Genomic DNA, 19,143 nt, shown 5'->3' on the forward strand with positions numbered 1-19,143 from the left:
ACAAAGAGCGCGAAAGATTGGGTACGAGAAACTTGAGCGTGAAAAACGACCTCTCCATCAAGCCTTTTGCAGTGTGGATTGGAAAAACGCAATGATGTGTAAGGGACGACAGGAAGTTCTTACGCGCTTCAAAGATGACTATGAATGGAAAAGTGTTTAAATGGGAATGGAAAAAAATCCACAAAAACACGGGAGTTGCTATGTTGTGTTGGTACAACAGAACTGCAGGCCTGTTGGAAAAAGATGGCAGCAATATCTCACAGAGAGACTCAAGAATTAAAAGCCTCTCTGATTGCCGAGAGGTAAAATAATTCTTCGACCACGTTTCAGCTTGAATAAATTTATTTCCGAGAGTGATGAAGGATCAGGCACGGCATCAACGGTGCGTTTCTGCCTCCTTCCTTCTTGAAATATTACCGCGAGAATTTTCATGGTAGCCTAAATTACGCAGCCACTGTTTAATTGGTTACAAAAGAAATGACAAAAGCCCATGGTCTTTCTCATCGTACATTTTAACAAAACTTGAAATCCAGCCAGATGGTGCATTGCTATTGGGAAATTTTTAGCGCAAACTTATGCTTCCTCACGACGTTCACAAGCACCCATCCTGTCTCTCTCGTTCTTCTTAACGTCTTGTTTAGCGCCCACAACTTTCCTAATTGCCACATTTATTGAAGAAAAAAACTGAAGTGGCATCTGAGGGCACAAGCAGTTCAACGCAATAGAGAGAGAGAACGGGTGCTTGATTGCTCACGAATCGTGCTGCTTTCTCGTCTTTGAAGCCACAATAATAATGAATCTGGAGCTTAGCACTTCTTCTCCGTTGATTAGGTACATAATCTTAGATCAAGCTCAGTGTAGGTTCCGATGTCACGTAATTAAGGTGACCTGAAGTGGGATATGTGTCACAACAAGCTGAAGAAGCCAATTCAATCCCTTCGTACCATCATGCTCGTTTAATACAAACGTTTGTAGATTGGGTTACAGAAACAACAATAAATGACCGAGAAATATTTAATTCCTCCGTTCGTTAGTAACGCACTTCGTTATGTATTCTGTTTTTTGGGAGCAGATCAAGTGATGAATTAACATAAAGTGCTGTTTCTATTTCACAGCAGTCAGCGAACGGTGTACTCTACAAACACATCACCTACATTAAACTTCTTGCCATCACAATGCATACAATCCTGAATTACATTGCAAAAAACGAATTTCCTAATGCTTCGTTATACATTCAAACGTCAAAGTTAAAAATAGCACCACTATGAACGGGATTGACTCTATGGCCAAATTTCACTGTAGAAAGCGCTTGAATAACTGCGCCTTCCAGGTATGCAATATACATTGCATGAGGTTTTAGATGTGTGGTGACATCATTTGTTCAGATTACATTGTTTAGCGTAGAATTAGTAGAATTAGCTTTTTAGTCACGTTTACTATGCTTTTTAATGTTAATATTTCACCTCATCGGTCATTTAGTGACGGTCATTTCATTTCCACATCCTTAAATTAGAGTTATGAATAGTTGATATCCAAGCATTTTTAAATATATATGACTGGTGTTTATCAAAGAACCTAGAATGAGTTCCGGGGAGGGAGAGATATGAACAGTTTTATCGTTTGAAAAATAAAGTTTTCGGCTTTACAAGCCGGAACGTCAACACGACAACAAGGCAAGCCATAGTAGGAGGTTTTAAATATTCGGAACCATGGGTTGGCAAAATAAATGGAGACCACATAGACTCGCCCAGTATATTAAATGTGCTTTTATATTAGGACTCAATATAGGGCCCAACCTATAGCCGGTATTTTGGTCACATATAGGTGGCCAAAAATATTTTTCTCTGCAAAACATTTCCGCAATAGTCTGCTTTCAATGGAGTAAATCATCCCGACATTTTTCGAATACACCAAAGATAGCCGCCAAAACGCCTTGGACGTTTGGCGTGGAATGACCGGTCAAACTTTACGTCGATACCTGCCACTTTTCGTCTCCACTGTCTCTTTCCACGTTCGTGTTCGTCCTTTCTTGACATTCAATTTCACAGTAATTTAAAAAATCCACATTATATTGGTTCTATAGAAGAAAATAGCTTGTGGTATACGCATCTTAAATAAAACTTGGCCGTGCACTTACGCCCCGTCTCACTGTTTTGTATCAATCATTTCACCGTTCTCATCTTACTTACCTTATTGCCACGTGGTTGCGACGGCAAAGAATATGGTACTTGGGTAGCTCAAGACGACATTTTTTATTTCGTGAACATGTGCCTAGAAAAGTACAAAGTACTAGAAAATCACGCTTTACGCAGATAGCGGTGATCAGAGCATTGGTCGTCGGTAATATGATCTGCGCGAAGGTACGTCGCCATATATACCCGTGGCATCGAACATCATCCATATTGTAGGTGTCTCAAGCTTATCAGAAGGTTCTAAGATAATCTAGAGTTTTCGCAGACAGCCAAGCGTCCTTTGCGCAAGGCAATTGATTAATATGTGGTGTTTAACGTTTCAAAACCACCACATGATTATGAGAGATGCCGTATAGTGAAGGACTCCAGAATTTTTGACAACCTGGGGTTCTTTAACATGCACCCAAATCGCAGCACATGGACCTACAGCATTTTCGCCTGTATCGAAAATAAAGCAGATGCAGGTGGGACTTGATCCCGCGACCTTCGGGTCAGCAGCCGAGTACCTTAGCTACTGAACCACTATGGCAGTGCCTTTGCGCAAGACAGTGACATAAAAATACAAGCGAGCGTGGCAGTATAGTAATGTTGCAATAAAATTTCAGCAGATGCAACATGTTTCACTGTGGATGCCATTTTCATACAGAACCGTCAGCGGGTAGCCACGCGTTGCTAGGTGGATCGACGTCTTTGGGTATTTCGAGCAGGCTAAATTTCTACCTAAAACATACGGCGTGACGACAGCACTCACGTTGACTTAAATTTTAGCGAAAAGAAGTGCACGCTTCGGTAGGATGATATGCATATTATTAAGAAGCTCTTGTGTATTCCTCAATGGTCGAGAACATCAATGGTCGAGCGAATCTTCACTATCACGTGCTGGATGAAAGGAATATATCTATGTAATGTTTACAGCCAGCCTATAGACCGCAACTGACGGTGTGGCCCGACATCACTCCTGTAAGTCTATATATTTACGGTTGTATATGTTACAGTAAAAGTAACTAAATACGTTACTCGTTACTCTAATAAAAAAGGGGACGTTTCACGGCTCCACGTTCTATATATACATAAAAAATGTAACGCGTTACCAATAGCGTAACAAAAAAAAAACATAACGAATGTTACCTCTGCCATAGCTCTGGAATCATCAGTTTTAATCAACGTGTGTTTGCTGCATAAACCCACAATGAGAATTTTTAAATTTCAAATTTATGTTTCACAGATACTATTCCAAGCAAGTATTATACTCAATGTTCAATTAACGAGAATTATTTGTACAAATGTGCTGAACCTTAGCAATGTTATATAGAGCCTTAATGCCGTCTGCCCATGTGATGGCTTCTGACTCTGCAGTGACCCAAGGTGAAACCATTTTTTTGCCATTGGAGCATTATACACAAAGTGAGGTTCGATGATCTATGGTATTCACAAAGAAGCTATCATTGAAATCTAAAGAAATTTACAAGAATCGGCATTTTCTTGATCCTTCTGCACCTTCAATAAAGCATGTCGAAATCGGTACTGTTGGACCTAGCAACCGAAATGGGCCGCCGCGTGCCAGTAGGCAATCACGGAGGCCTACGGAGGCCTACGGAGGCCTACATTGGTGCCTTTTTATTGGAGAGGGGGGAGTATTGGGAGATGTCGTGGGAAGGAGGGGGGACACTTGCAAGTTTGTTACACCAAATGTGGCTTCCTAACGCGTAAGTCTAGAAAAATCACAAAGGGGGACACACATGACACACACCTTGCAATAGCAGCCATGTTGTTTTAATATTTTGCAGTTTTTGTCTTCGTTTATATAAGAATTAAAATCATGCCTAGAAATCGAATTGACAAACGAACGTAGGTTCCCAGCACTCGTAATTGCATTCTTCCATTGAGTCTTTTCCGTAACCAGTCGAGAGTGGTAGTTGCGATTTCAATTGTCTCACACACCTGATGGGTATTGAGCACGTGTACACGCTACAAAAAAGCAATAAAAAGTTTAATGTTTTATACATACTTATCAAGCATTCTTTTTTGTGACGTTTTTAAGAGAAATTTTGATGGTGCCCACTTGCAAGGGGTGTCCCCCTCCCCTGACAGAGCACAAAGGGGTCGGAGAGTCAACGTTCTCTGCAGGTGTGGTCAACGGGTGTCCAGGTCATGACCAGTATGGACTGTGCATCTGAGAAAATATTGCATTTGCTCTCATCTTCACATATGACTATCGACAGGTTTTTGTCTTGGGGGTAAGGAAACCCTTCATTCAACTTGTATCATGGCTAAGGGAGGGGTGTGGCAGCTTGGGCTAGTTGGTATGGCATGACGATAGTTATATCGCGAGAACAAACCGACGACACAGAGACAAGAAGGACACGAAAGACACGAGCGCTGACTTCCAACTGAGTTTATTGCGCAGAGCACGAAAATATATAGAGGAGACAGTAACCATGTGATAACGACCATATGGCACAAAGAGCAGAACATGAGTAAGAAAAACAAAAACAAACAACACAAAAACAAAAGCACTGAAAAACAGCAAAGAAAAATCTAGAAGAAAATGAAACAGAAAGGTAAAGATAATATAACTACCTGCCCGCACCGAAACCTTCGAGGAACCTGCGTTCCTTCTCAGACAAAGCCACGGAGGGCTTGCTAATACAAGGCACCTGTTCGCGTGCCATCTGCGTGGCCTCGACAATGACTCGGGTGCTTTCATCTCTGTGTTTGTACAGCGTCGCTGTGTCCTTGAAGAGGGGAACACAATTGCACTCAGTGCAGTGCTGAGCAAGAAAACCATCTTTCCCGTTTCTAAGATTGTTCGCGTGTTCTCTCAGCCGATCGTTCAGACACCTTCCGGTCATTCCGACATAACAAGCACCACATGAAAGGGGGGTCCTATAGACAACTTCCCGGGAGCAGGCCGCATACCTGTTTCGATGTTGAACTCTGCATTCCGTTGATGATTGCGTTTTCAGGGGGTTTGTAGATTTGGTGAGGCTGATTAATTTGAACAGTGCCGAGAACAGGACACGAGCTCCAACACAATTTTCGATTTTTTGAGCCTGTGTGATATCTGGTGTATGTATGGAATCACGGCTATCCTTTCACGTTCTGTATCCGTGTTGCAATACAGAACGTGAAATCGACAGAATCTGAGCAACACGGATACAGAAGGGGAAAGGATAGCCGTGATTCCATACATACACCAGATATCACACATGCTCAAAAAAATCGAAAAACGTGTTGAAGTTCGTGTCCTGTCCTCGGCACCGTTCAAATTAATCAGCCTCACCAAATCTACAAACCCCCTGAAAACGCAATCATCAACGAAATGCAGAGTTCAACATCGGAACAGGTATGCGGCCTGCTCCCGGGAAGTTGTCTATAGGACCCCCCTTTCATATGGTGCTTGTTATGTCGGAACGACCGGAAGGTGTCTGAACGATCGGCTGAGAGAACACGCGAACAATGTTAGAAACGGGAAAGATGGTTTTTTTGCTCAGCACTGCACTGAGTGCCATTGTGTTCCCCTCTTCAAGGACACAGCGACGCTGTACAAACACAGAGATGAAAGCACCCGAGTCATTGTCGAGGCCACGCAAATGGCACGCGAACAGGTGCCTTGTATTAGCAAGCCCTCCGTGGCTTTGTCTGAGAAGGAACGCAGGTTCCTCGAAGGTTTCGGTGCGGGCAGGTAGTTATATTATCTTTACCTTTCTGTTTCGTTTTCTTCTAGATTTTTCTTTGCTGTTTTTCAGTGCTTTTGTTTTTGTGTTGTTTGTTTTTGTTTTTCTTACTCATGTTCTGCTCTTTGTGCCATATGGTCTTTATCACATGGTTACTGTCTCCTCTATATATTTTCGTGCTCTGCGCAATAAACTCAGTTGGAAGTTAGCGCTCGTGTCTTTCGTGTCCTTCTTGTCTCTGTGTCGTCGGTTTGTTCTCGCGCTATAACTATCGTCATGAGGGAGGGGGTCGTGTTGCTGTCGCTAGAGTGGGTAGCAAGTGCTGGTGCAGCTTGAAGGGGTCAAGTGCCCCTTTTGCACCACGCTTATGTCTACACTTCATTCATTCAACACAACGGTGAGGACTAGTTGACTAAATTCGCAGATTTGTTTTCTTCCGCATCTTATACCGCTACATAAAACATTCTCATATTGTGCAAAGTAGGTATTTCGATTCGTTTGAAGGAAAGTAACATTCAAGGCATGACAGATACTCAAAAGAGCGGTTTCCTGCAATCGCAATAAAAAAACTCGTAGCAGAGGTGCTTCTTTTTTCGTGCGGCATATAATGTAAAAGTGAGTTCCAATTAAGGAAAAAGCGAACTGAGTGACGTGCGTCCGTGCTTGCTCAATGTTCAATGAAAGAAGGTTTCATGAAGTATGATGTAACCAACAACACAAACAAACTGCCACATCTTAAAATAAAAAAAGAACAAGCAAAGTGCTGCACATTCGTTGTAGAACATGGACATAAATTGAAATACGCGTTTATTATTATGAAAGCGAAATAAAAACTATTTTACAAAACGCTTTGCATTCATCGTGATGTCGAAACATCTTTGTAGTGTCATTAGTGCTATTTGGATGAAAATCCCTGAATTTCATTAATTCAACAACTTCTGGCAGAAGAACCTTTTTGAATTTTTAGTTTCGGTTTCCGCGCCGCCGGCGCCACCGCCGCAAATGAAAATTGGCCGCACGCCACCGCCGATGAATTAACCGGCGTGCACCGACAACGCCGCCGCCACCGACTCTGAACGACTCCGCGGCCAATTTTCATCTGCGGCGGCGGCGCCGGTGGCGCAGAAACCGAAACTAAAAAATTCAAAAGGTTCTTCTTCCAGAGGTTGTTGAATTAATGAAATTCAGGGATTTTCATACAGATAGCACTAATGACACTACAAAGATGTGTCGACATCACGATGAATGCAAAGCGTTTTGTAAAATAGTTTTTATTTGCTTTGATAATAATAAACGCGTAATTCAATTTATGTCCATGTTCTACAACGAATGTGCAGCACTTTGCTTGTTTTTTTTAAATTTAAGATGCGGCAGTTTATTTCTGTTGTTGGCTACGTCATACTTTATGAAACCTTCGTGAAGACAGTGATTGCAGCGCCACGGCGAGTCATGGTGCGAACTAATACGAGTGGCCGCGCCTTAGGTGCTTTTCTGGTGGCCGCGCGCTGTCTAGGCACCCAAATTATAGTGTTCTAGTTTAATGGGTAGTGAGCCCACTCTACGGGGAGAGGGTACGTTGCCGTGGCGCAAAAAATGTCACGAGTTTTCGTTTTCTTGAGTGCCCGCGTGGCGGCGCTACCAGCGTCAGCGTAAACAGAGAGGTGCATAGGTGGGGTGGTTTTCAACGAGATAGAATTCACTTCGATGGGCGGCTAGGTCATGAGGTGGGTTGGCGACTTGCAGGACGCGCAGTAGCTTTTTTGGGGGGCAAGCGAGCCCTTCGGGGTGCAGGATAGCTAGTGACGAGGAAAACAACCAGGGAGACTCTTTGACAGGTGGTGTGGACAGATACGATTCCAAAGTGGCACCAGTATCTAAGATAGGTAGAGTCCGGGGCATAAATAGACGTAGCAACGAGCGCCGAGCCAATTCAGGCATAGGGTATATTAACATGCAGGGTGGTAGGAACAGGCTGAAGTGTGAAGAGATAGAAGAACAGCTAAGGGAAGAGAGGCCGATGGTATACGGTTTTGTAGAAACACATCTCAGGGACATGGAACAACCTTCAAACAATCCGGACTACGCGTGGGCATATTGTAATAGAACCGAAGGCAGCAGAAAGGGGGGTGGTATTGGGGCATTCATTCATAAAAGTACAGACTGGCAAAGGGTCAAGCAGGAGTGCAAGGAACATTTATGGCTAAAAGGGAAAGTGGCAGGTCAAATGACACTCCTTGGTTTCGTGTACTTGTGGACGGGAGCAAAGGCCAGAGAGGAAAACCAGGCAATGGTAGAGTGTATATCAAAGGACATTCAGGAGTTAGGAAGAGAGTGCGAGATAATTATACTAGGAGACATGAGTGCGCACATAGAAGATATAGATGGGTATACCGACCCGACAGGCAAAATGATCATGGATATGTGTGAAAGGCTTGACTTGATCATTTACAACAGTACCGAGAAGTGTGAAGGGCAAATAACATGGGAGGTAGGAAGGCTGCAGTCGACGATAGATTATGCACTGATGTCACATAGGATGTATGATAAGCTGAGAGGAATGCACATAGATGAAGGTGGCTCCAGAAGTCTGGGTAGTGATCACAAACGTATCAAGCTAAGTTGTGGAAGAGCAGTGAAAGTGGGAAGGAGACAAGATGAGAACTACAGGAAAATTTTTATCCAGAAAGGCAAATAGAAATAGCCACTAAACAAATTGAGAAAGTAATCACGGAGGATAATAAGACATAATACTGATTGTTGGCCTAGTTGGTATTTACTTAATGGCATGATTTGGCCGCAAAAGAGACACACACAAGAAAAGGAACACTCAAACGACAAGCACAGGCGGCACTTCCAACTAAAGCAGACTAGGTGCAGACCCAGACTTAAGTACGAAAATATAGACATGCGCAGTCTTCATACAGCCTTACGCTATCCAACAATCAAACAATCTTGTCTCCGAAGCATACAACGTCACCGACGGTTCGCTGATACACCTTTCACCTTTCTTTTTAATGTAATAGGCTTCCATCAGCTCACGCGCAGTTTTGTACCTGCTTCTACCCAGAATCTTAAACTCATTAAAACGTGGTACACACCCACAGGCTTTACAGTGCATAGGCAAATGCGCCAAGCCATCGTTCATTAAATTTAATTCGTGCTCCCTAACTCGTTCATTGATGCAGCGCCCGGTAATCCCGATGTACGAGTTGCCACACGAAAAGGGAATCTCATAAACAACGCCTTTTGCACATCTCCCGTACATCGTGGCGTGTTTTTTGCCGCACCCTTGACGGCTCGCCTCCACCTCCCGAGCAGTTCTCGGGCACAGCTGAGCCAGCTTTATGGGCGCAGAGAAGGCGACAGGTACCCCATACCGGCCTGCTACCTTTTTCAGGTTGTGGGAGACCTTATGAACATAAGGAATCACTGCAGGTCTTACGGTTTCGGTTCTTTGTTCCCCCGTGGCAGCTCTAGTAACATCACCCTTAGCTTTCCGCAAAAGCGCTTCGGAGACAGCTGTCAATAGCGAGTCAGGGAAATTCGCAGCTAAAAGACGCTGGATCTGGTTTCCGAATGATGCCTGCGTCATGTGCGTGGGATCTACTCTCGAGAAATCGTGCACGCACATGACGCAGGCATCATTCGGAAACCAGATCCAGCGTCTTTTAGCTGCGAATTTCCCTGACTCGCTATTGACAGCTGTCTCCGAAGCGCTTTTGCGGAAAGCTAAGGGTGATGTTACTAGAGCTGCCACGGGGGAACAAAGAACCGAAACCGTAAGACCTGCAGTGATTCCTTATGTTCATAAGGTCTCCCACAACCTGAAAAAGGTAGCAGGCCGGTATGGGGTACCTGTCGCCTTCTCTGCGCCCATAAAGCTGGCTCAGCTGTGCCCGAGAACTGCTCGGGAGGTGGAGGCGAGCCGTCAAGGGTGCGGCAAAAAACACGCCACGATGTACGGGAGATGTGCAAAAGGCGTTGTTTATGAGATTCCCTTTTCGTGTGGCAACTCGTACATCGGGATTACCGGGCGCTGCATCAATGAACGAGTTAGGGAGCACGAATTAAATTTAATGAACGATGGCTTGGCGCATTTGCCTATGCACTGTAAAGCCTGTGGGTGTGTACCACGTTTTAATGAGTTTAAGATTCTGGGTAGAAGCAGGTACAAAACTGCGCGTGAGCTGATGGAAGCCTATTACATTAAAAAGAAAGGTGAAAGGTGTATCAGCGAACCGTCGGTGACGTTGTATGCTTCGGAGACAAGATTGTTTGATTGTTGGATAGCGTAAGGCTGTATGAAGACTGCGCATGTCTATATTTTCGTACTTAAGTCTGGGTCTGCACCTAGTCTGCTTTAGTTGGAAGTGCCGCCTGTGCTTGTCGTTTGAGTGTTCCTTTTCTTGTGTGTGTCTCTTTTGCGGCCAAATCATGCCATTAAGATAATAAGACAGTGTGGACATACACGAATCTAATTAGACTGTTCGAGCTAGAGCTTGCTAAGACGCGTAACAAGTGACCCCGGAAAAGAAGACACAAACCCAAAAGTTGGTGGGATGAGGAACTTAAGAGAGCCATAGCAAAACGTCAGGAAGCCTCTAGGGAACACAGACATGCTAAGCAGCGGGGTGAAACGACAGATGATGTTGAAAGAAAATGGGAAAACTTTCTAAGCTGTAGAAGGGCTGCATCCCTTATGATCAATGAAAAGATTAGAAGAAAGGGAGCTCAGTGGCTGGAAGAAGTACATAAAAAGGATAGAAAGGCAGCTGCGAAATTTCGGAACCATCTAAACTCCCTAAGAAATGAGACGAGCCTAGAGCAGAGTTTTATAACTACAGCCCAAGGTGCCAGGATAGAAGGGGACGAAGCTATTGAATATATAAGAACAAGGGTGACAGAAAAATTTCAATAAAGAAGTACTTTATGCACCACAATAGACAAGGACGAATCAAGTGGTGCAATAGCTCCATTTTCACAACGAGAGTGTGAAAGGGCTGAGAAAAAGGTTCCTAGTAGTACATCAACAAGCCCAGATGGCATTCCAATTAGGCTGATAAAGACATTAGGTCCGAAGTCTAAGCAGGCGTTGAGAGAGGCAGTGAGCAAAATAATAATCGATGGTGAAGTTCCCGATGGATGGAAACTTAGCAGGATGAGCATGATCTATAAAGGAAAGGGGGACAAAGCTGACATAAACAACTACCGTCCTATAACAGTGACATCAGTGGTCTACAGGCTGGCGATGCAGATTATAAAGGAAAGACTGCAGGCGTGGATAGAGGATGAGGGAGTGCTGGGGGAACTGCAGAATGGGTTTCGGAAACAAAGGAGGTTGGAAGACAATCTGTTCTCACTGACGCAGTGCATCGAAATAGCAGAAAAGGAACACACGCCCCTGTGGCTAGCATTTTTGAATATCAAGGGAGCGTACGATAGCGTGGTTCAAGAGGAACTGTTGGGAATACTGGACACACTAGGCGTGAAACATTTAGTCACTAATCATTTAAAGGGTATTTATAAAGGTAACAAGGTAGTTACAAAGTGGGAAAAACAGGTATCCAAGCCTGCAGAGGTAAAACGGGGGCTTAGGCAGGGGTGCCCCCTGTCACCCTTATTATTCATGATGTACCTACAAGGATGAGAGGCAAAATTAGAGGGAAGTGGACTGGGCTTTGACCTCTCTTTAGTCAAACAAGGAAAACTTATTGATCACGCACTACCAGCATTATTGTGCGCAGATGATATAGTGCTAATGGCCAACAACAAGGAAGATTTGCAGAGATTTATGAACATCTGCGGTAATGAGGGAGATAGGTTAGATTTTAGATTCAGTAAGAAAAAACCAGCAGTCATGATTTTCAATGACAATGAAGGTAGTGAGCTTAGAATACAGGAGGTCACGCTAGAGATAACAGATAAATACAAATATCTGGGCGTATGGATAAGCAATGGGACCGAGTATCTGAGAAAACACGAAATATACGTGACGACTAAAGGTAACAGGAATGCAGCGGTGATGAAAAAGAGGGCATTGTGGCACTACAATAGGTATGATGTTGTGAGAAGAATATGGAAAGGGGTCATGGTTCCTGGGCTGACGTTCGGCAATGCGGTCTTGTGCATGAGATCAGAAGTTCAAGCAAGATTAGAAGTTAAGCAACGTGGAATAGGTAGGCTTGCCTTAGGAGCTCACGGGAATACACCAAATCAGGGAGTACAACGTGATATGGGATGGGCATCATTTGAGGGCAGGGAAGCTAGCAGCAAGATAAAATTTGAGAAGCGATTGAGAGAAATGAAGGAGGAGCGTTGGGCTAGGAAGGTTTTCAGCTACTTGTACATGAAGAATGTCGATACAAAATGGAGGAAGCGAACCAGGAAGTTGACTGGTAAATACTTAGAAAACAGCAGGTGGCCAAAACAAAAAGAACTATCGGTTAAGAAGAAAGTGAAGGAAACGGAGACTGACTTGTGGAAAATGGGCATGATTAAGAAGTCCGCACTAGAGATCTATCGAACTTTTAAGCAGGAAATTGCCAAGGAAAAGATCTATAATAATACTCGGGGTAGTTCTCTGCTGTTTGAGGCAAGAACGGGAGTACTGCGAACCAAGACATATCGGGCCAAATACGAAGGGGTAGACACAGTATGCAGTGCGTGTGGAGAGGAAGAAGAAACTGCCGAACACTTGATAATGTTCTGTAAAGGGCTTCACCCTATAGTTCAGGATGATGGCGCAGAGTTTTTCAAAGCACTGGGGTTTAGGGACCGGGAGGGCAAAATAGACTTTAAGCAAGCAGACTTAACTAGAAGGAGGTTATCTGATCGGTGGCTAAAGTCAAGGCACGTGTGAAAATTAAACTCTTCACTGCAAAGTACGAATCCTCAAACTCACTTTTTAAGGAAAAAATAAATAAATATAGTTTTGAGTTCATTAAGTATTACGGCTTGGTGGCGCTAGCCACGCCCGATCTAAAGGGTACAGCCATATCCATCCATCCATCCATGGGAGTTTTCACCTTTTCACTCCGCTTCTGTGTTGGCTGTGTGTCGTTGTCGCTGCAGGTTTACGGCCGAGCAGTGCTTTGCAATACGTTCCATTTTTCAGTTCTTATAGTTGTGAGTACTGTAGATTGGTAGTGAACACCTCGCGGTCATCGACACTTAGTGCGGAATGGCACCACGTCGCCAGAACCATTGTTATGCGCCCGGATGCCAGACGGGCTACGTTCACGTGAAAGGTGCTCCAAAACCGTCACTGTTCGTCGTCCCCAGGGATCAGAGACTCAGAAGACTGTGGGAGAATAATTTACACCGTGCGGACAAGTCACTCGAAGACACAAGTGCGGTTTGTGAACTCCACTTCGAGCCTCGGTACGTAATTCGCGATTATGTACACACCATCAGCGGTAAAGAAGTGCGGATCCCACGCGGGAGGCCTATGTTGAGCAGTGACGCTGTTCCCACTATTTTGCCAAATTTGCCATCGTATCTCACCAAAAAAGCAGTGAAAGAAAGGCCGCCTCGAAAAAGGAAGTCTGAGAGTCATGCTTCGCCAGTGGAGCGCCGGCTGTGCACGAGTGGCAACTCGACGGTGTTGCACACAAACGCAGTAAATACTCCGGATCCAGACGCTGCAGCATCGAGGCCAGAAGACGAACAGCTGGTCATCGATGTAGAAGTTTCTTCTTCAGAAAATCCGCAGGAAGACCGCAAGTCTATGTCGTCATTTAGCTGTCTTGAGGTACCATCGCCGCACTGGACTAAGCACATCTTTCCAGATCACAAAGGCATTGTGTACTGCACGTCCGTGTTGACACCGAAGAATGAAGTACGATCGGAAAAAGTGGTCATGTTTTTTGTGTCACGCATTGCGAGCTAATGCAAAGTGTTCATCAGAGGTACCCTGTTGAAAGAAGGCACCGTGGAAACAGAGGCAGCAGCAGAAGAAGTGCTGAAAACAAGTGATGGTATGTGCATTTGCGTTGGAGTAATATCTCGCGAAGACTATGAAGAACGATTTTTTACAAAGAAGCTAAAGGACCATGTGATTTAACTATCATTTAAAGCGCACGAAAAACAGACATAAAGAGAGGACAAGCGCTTTCTCGCAACTAAACTGTTTATTAGAAAGGGCGGAATATATATAGAGGCAACTGAAAAACACGACTCATGCATGTGCAGGCAAAAAAGTACATCAGTGGCACATCAAGAACACATGGTAAAAGAAAACAGATTATCTCGGAACATACTCAAGAAAAACAAACTCTTTATCGTGCAGCAAAACAGAAGGCTGGCTGACGCATTCGTGTTTATCGTGTTTTGCTGCACGATAAAGAGTTTGTTTTTCTTGAGTATGTTCCGAGATAATCTGTTTTCTTTTACCATGTGTTCTTGATGTGCCACTGATGTACTTTTTTGCCTGCACATGCATGAGTCGTGTTTTTCAGGTGCCTCTATATATATTCCGCCCTTTCTAATAAACAGTTTAGTTGCGAGAAAGCGCTTGTCCTCTCTTTATGTCTGTTTTTCGTGCGCTTTAAATGATAGTTATACCATGCATATCCAACTAGCTCAACTTTCGATTCTGTTACCATGTGGTTACATGCAACGAAATGTACTTCAGCATTAAGTGTATTGGCCAGGTTGATAAAAAAGGTATTTATAATGTGCATATTTACTAGTATGACAGCTATAACTCTTGTCGCTACGAAAGATTTCTTGCCAGGTATTGCAACCTAATTCACTGCACTTTTCTTTCAGGTGCACAATGTGTGTCTTGCCGCTATTTGAAACGAGCACTGCAAATCCGACGAGCCCGGGTGAAGCGAACAGCAACAAGGAATTGCCAATATGCAGCGCTGAAGTTGCGTGTTGTGGCCAGAAGAAACACTAGATTGTTTTCTCGCTTGAAAAGTGTGAAAAAGAAGCTAGAACAAATGCAAATTAGGAATGCTGCTATAAAAACAGAAACCTTAGAAGCACAAATTGCAAGGCTTCCACCAAGACAGCAGGAAGCTGTACGACAGTGCTTTGCAGCTTCAAGAGTAAAACCCAATGGGTTGCGCTATACGAAAAGCTCGGTTTTAGATTGTTTAATCATGAAGATGAAGAGCCCTCGCCTGTTTGAACACCTTCGTCACAATAACATCCTAGCCCTTCCATGTAAATCAACCCTGAAGCGCTATGTACATGCATACCGCACTGTGTTTGGCTTTAGTGAGAGAGTTCTAAAGCAGCTAAAGGAAAAGACAGCGGAGCTTGATGTTTGGAAGAAACACGGTGGATTGGTCATCGACGAACTGAAACTGTCAGAACATTTTTCAGTGAAGAAGTCGGGTGCAATTGAGGGTTTTGTGGATTTAGGTCCATTTACAACTACCAAGGACAAAGGTGTACCATGTGACCACGGTATGGTTATCCTTTTCATCCCATTTCAAGGCAAATGGAGTCAAGTTATTGGTTACTTTGCTACACATGGAAACATGAAAGGTGACACACTCGCCAAAGTTGTAATTGAAGCAACCATTCTAGCTGAAAAGAGTGGGCTCTTTGTGGATTTTATTACTTGCAATGGTGCAAGTTGAAATAGAAATATGTGGAAAGTATTTGGGATCCAAGCAACAGCTGACTCTACTACTTCGAAAATTGAACACCCCAGTGATGCATCACGGCACCTATATTTTATATCTGACTTCACACATCTCATCAATTTCTTACGGAACTCGCTGCTGAAGTCTAGTTTCAACACCCCTGCAGGTCATGTAAGTCTGATGTTTTTTACGCATATCACACATTAGATTTCATATATGCTTACATTATCTCCAAGCTTAACCAGGTGCATTGCAATATGGTCCCCTTAATTTCATTGCAGGTTGATATGCAACATGTAAGGGAAGCTCACAAAATAGACTCCTCCAACGTGACCCTTAAAATAATGCCGGGCATAACACAGTGTCACCTGGATCCTAATGGATTTGAGAAGATGAGGGTCAGCTATGCCTTCCAGCTTTTTGGGACAAAAGTCCTCCGAGCTTTCCACCTATACAAAGACAAGTTGGAAGCAACACTTGGAAGGATGGATGTAACACAAGAGTTATTCAGGTGAGTCGTCTCTTGTCATATGCTGGTTAAAATTAGGTAGTTAAATGTCTGATATAAACAACTTGTAAATGAAAATTATATCTTAATAGAATGCATCATTAGCACCGACATTTGGGCGAGTTGGTTTTGGTTCTTAGTTATGAAAGGCGCAAAACACACGAGACACAAAATGACGTCCTTGTGTTTTTCGTCATTTTGTGTCTCGTGTGTTTTGCGCCGTTCATAACTATGAAGAATGCATCATGCAATGTAAACTACAAAATTATGAAAACAGCTGTTTTGCACTCTTCAGCAAAATCCACCAGCTCATAAGAGTGATGACATCGCGGGTTCCTGCTGAAGCCCTCAGACCATGTTCATTAGGAACAGCAGTGCTGCAGGATTTTCTGTCCTACCTCAAAGCATGGGAGCAGCATACGAAAGGTGGAGGAGGCTTTCTGAGCAATTCCACTGCTGCTGGCTTACGTGTGACCATTTCGGGTACACTAGAGTTGCTTGACTATCTCACTGAAAATGTTGGCTTTAAATACCTAATGACTGCAAAAACTAGCCAGGATCCTTTGGAAAACCTTTTCGGTATTACCAGGCAATCTTCTGGCACTAATGATCATCCAACACCAACTCAGTTTTTGATTACAGTAAACTGCATGTCATTCTATGGTTTAGTTAAAGGTGTCAGTTAAGGAAACTGCGAAGAGGGCATGCTAGGTTCCCTTTTGGAAGTTAGTAGCCCACGAGACACATCGCAAAATGCAGCAGGCATGGATTTGGCACCGAGCTCTTCTCCGAATGCGCAGGCGTTGGTTATACCTTCCCAGGACCACAGCCAGCATGTTGCGAGGAGCGGCTCGAGAATTATATTTTACATTGCTGGCTACGTGGCACGAAAGTGCATTTTGAAAAGCAATTGTAAAGATTGTTTGATACTACTTACCGCGCCTGCCCAGACGAAAGCTTTCAGCTTGCAAGGTTGACACTATTTCGTGACAACGGTGGACTCCTCTACCCAAAAGCTTGCCTATTTCGGTTCATAAAGAAGCTTGAAGACTTGTTCACGGGCTGCTTTTCTTGTGAACAACTCCATGCAGACAGCGTTTTAGATGTGCTGACCATTGTGAAAGCAAGGCTTTGGCAAGAGGTTGGGTGCCCAAGCCATGTCTCAATGCTCTCTAAAAAAACAATACAATTCTATGTTGTTACACGACTTCATTTTTACTTTAAGGGGCTAAATACAGACAGAGCAGGCAAACGCCAAAAAGGAAAACACTTAAAGATAAGCCGCTGCTGTTAAATATTTTTTCCTTGCTTTAGAAGATTTTTAAAAATTTAATATTGTTCCTGTGTGGATTTTACAAGTGTAGGTTAAACTTGATGTATGAATCCTTTCTGAATATTCTTTTTCTGTTTCACTGACCCAAATACAAGAGAATGCCAGATTTGAAAAACAAGCAAAATAGTATGTTGCCACTTGCCACACATACTATAGCAATAAACCCTTGACTAAGTGGCAACTCTGCTTAATTCAATTGTGAATGGTGACTTTGGTCCTTGGCGTACCATCAACAGTGCGATTATTATGATCTACGAGAAATCTGTAATCTCTATAAAAATGCATGTTATTTGAATGGAAATGTGTCTATTATTTGTCATTTTCAGTATTTCTTCTGATACAGTGTCTTTACTTATTGTGTGAACAATATGTGTTGAGTGTTCATGTGTTTTTGTGAACTTTTTTATGCCAAGTGTGCTATTGAAAATATTTAGCATCTCTTTGTGATTATTTGTAGTTGTGAATATTTTTCTAGCATCTATTGGGCTGTTTTAGGAGACATGCTCTTTGTCGCACACGCTGATACGTACATAATGGGGCAAGGCCCTCTTCAAGCTATTTGAGCTTTTTCCATCTGCTTTCACTTTGAGAAAAAAAATGAAAGTGATTGATATGCATGGCTTTTGTGGAGTACGGTCATTGTGCTGCCCCACTAAATAAACTTTTAACTTATTCCCGTGAACGATTGTTGTCTATATTTTTTTCCACACCTTCATTACAAATTCACTTTTATTTCTTGGGCATAATTAGGATAGGTTTTTCCTTCTGTGCACTACCACACATTTTCTTGCACTTTTCAGGAGAATATATCAGCTGAGAGTGCGTAAAGTGCTTAAGTTTGCAGTAATATTGTTTTATTTAGTGAGAGTACGACTTCACTAAAGTTACTATTGAGTACAAACGCTAGCATATTGGTGGAGAAATGTGAGCCGCTTATATGCCACTCTGCGATTTATTAAATTAGTGATCATGAAAACATTAGTCTCTTTTATCTAAAGGCAATCTATGTCAGTGCACGTTAAAATTTCGGGAGTCCTCCACTACGGCGTGCTTCATAAGCAGAAAGTGGTTTCATCAATCAATTATCTAAAGGCAATAAAACTGCGAGAGCGCAATACAAAACTGGCTGTTTACAGCGTATATTGCATCCCGCTGATGACGCGCTCATGTTTAGCGATACTTCATGCGCCAGGACGACGGCCAAAGCAAGAATATGCTCAGGCAAAAGAAGAAAAGCAACGAAAATGGCTATGAACAGGGGTTGCACAAGAGTAGTTTGTGCTTGAAGCGCTGGCAAACTAACCTTCGCGCTGCGTTGGCCGAGAGCAGCAACGCGTCGCTTCCATTGCAGGTGGTGGTGGCGCCATCTACCAGGTGAGACATAAAGTGCGTCATTGCACGGCCTCCAGTCAGCCCACTACCCCTTTCTAGAACACTTTACCCAAATCACGCGAACATCTCTAGGCGCCTTTAGTCTCTAGCGGTGCGCCGACGTCGACTGTCCATAGAGTTTCCCACAATACTAACTAGAGGGAACTCAGGCGCTAGTGTCTAAGGGAGTTGCAACTGGAGGTGTGCGCCGAGGCGATTTCGGCCGGCGGCGGCGTGGGGGTCGTTCAGAGTCGGCGCACACTTCCAGTTGCAACTCCCTTAGACACTAGCGCCTGAGTTCCCTCTAGTTAGTATTGTGGGAAACTCTATGGACAGTCGACGTCGGCGCACCGCTAGAGACTAAAGGCGCCTAGGAATGTTCGCGTGATTTGGGTGCCTAGGCAGCGCGCGGCCACCAGGAAAGCACCTAAGGCACGGCCACTCGTATTAGTTCGCACCATGA

At 43.7% G+C, this 19,143-nt stretch overlaps 1 protein-coding gene across 10 annotated transcripts in view; it reads right to left on the reverse strand.

Moving 5' to 3' along the window:
- LOC142784480 (uncharacterized) overlaps positions 1–19,143 on the reverse strand; it is a 34,119-nt gene extending 14,976 nt beyond the window's left edge. For 4 of the 10 annotated variants that reach the window (XM_075882864.1, XM_075882866.1, XM_075882868.1 and 1 more), the window contains exons 1-2: positions 18,751–19,143; positions 18,613–18,676 (exon numbers count right to left, since the gene is read on the reverse strand). Coding sequence is in view for 2 of the 10 variants with exons in the window: in XM_075882868.1 (XP_075738983.1) it covers positions 18,613–18,676 (64 nt within the window). In the remaining 8 variants the exon portion in view is untranslated. Of the gene's footprint in view, positions 1–16,913; positions 17,149–18,612 lie in introns of all 10 variants that reach the window. The other 6 variants (XM_075882863.1, XM_075882861.1, XM_075882867.1 and 3 more) reach the window with 3 other exon arrangements.

This window comes from Rhipicephalus microplus, unplaced genomic scaffold (genome assembly GCF_043290135.1).
Source record: "Rhipicephalus microplus isolate Deutch F79 unplaced genomic scaffold, USDA_Rmic scaffold_14, whole genome shotgun sequence".
Lineage (NCBI taxonomy): Eukaryota > Metazoa > Arthropoda > Arachnida > Ixodida > Ixodidae > Rhipicephalus > Rhipicephalus microplus.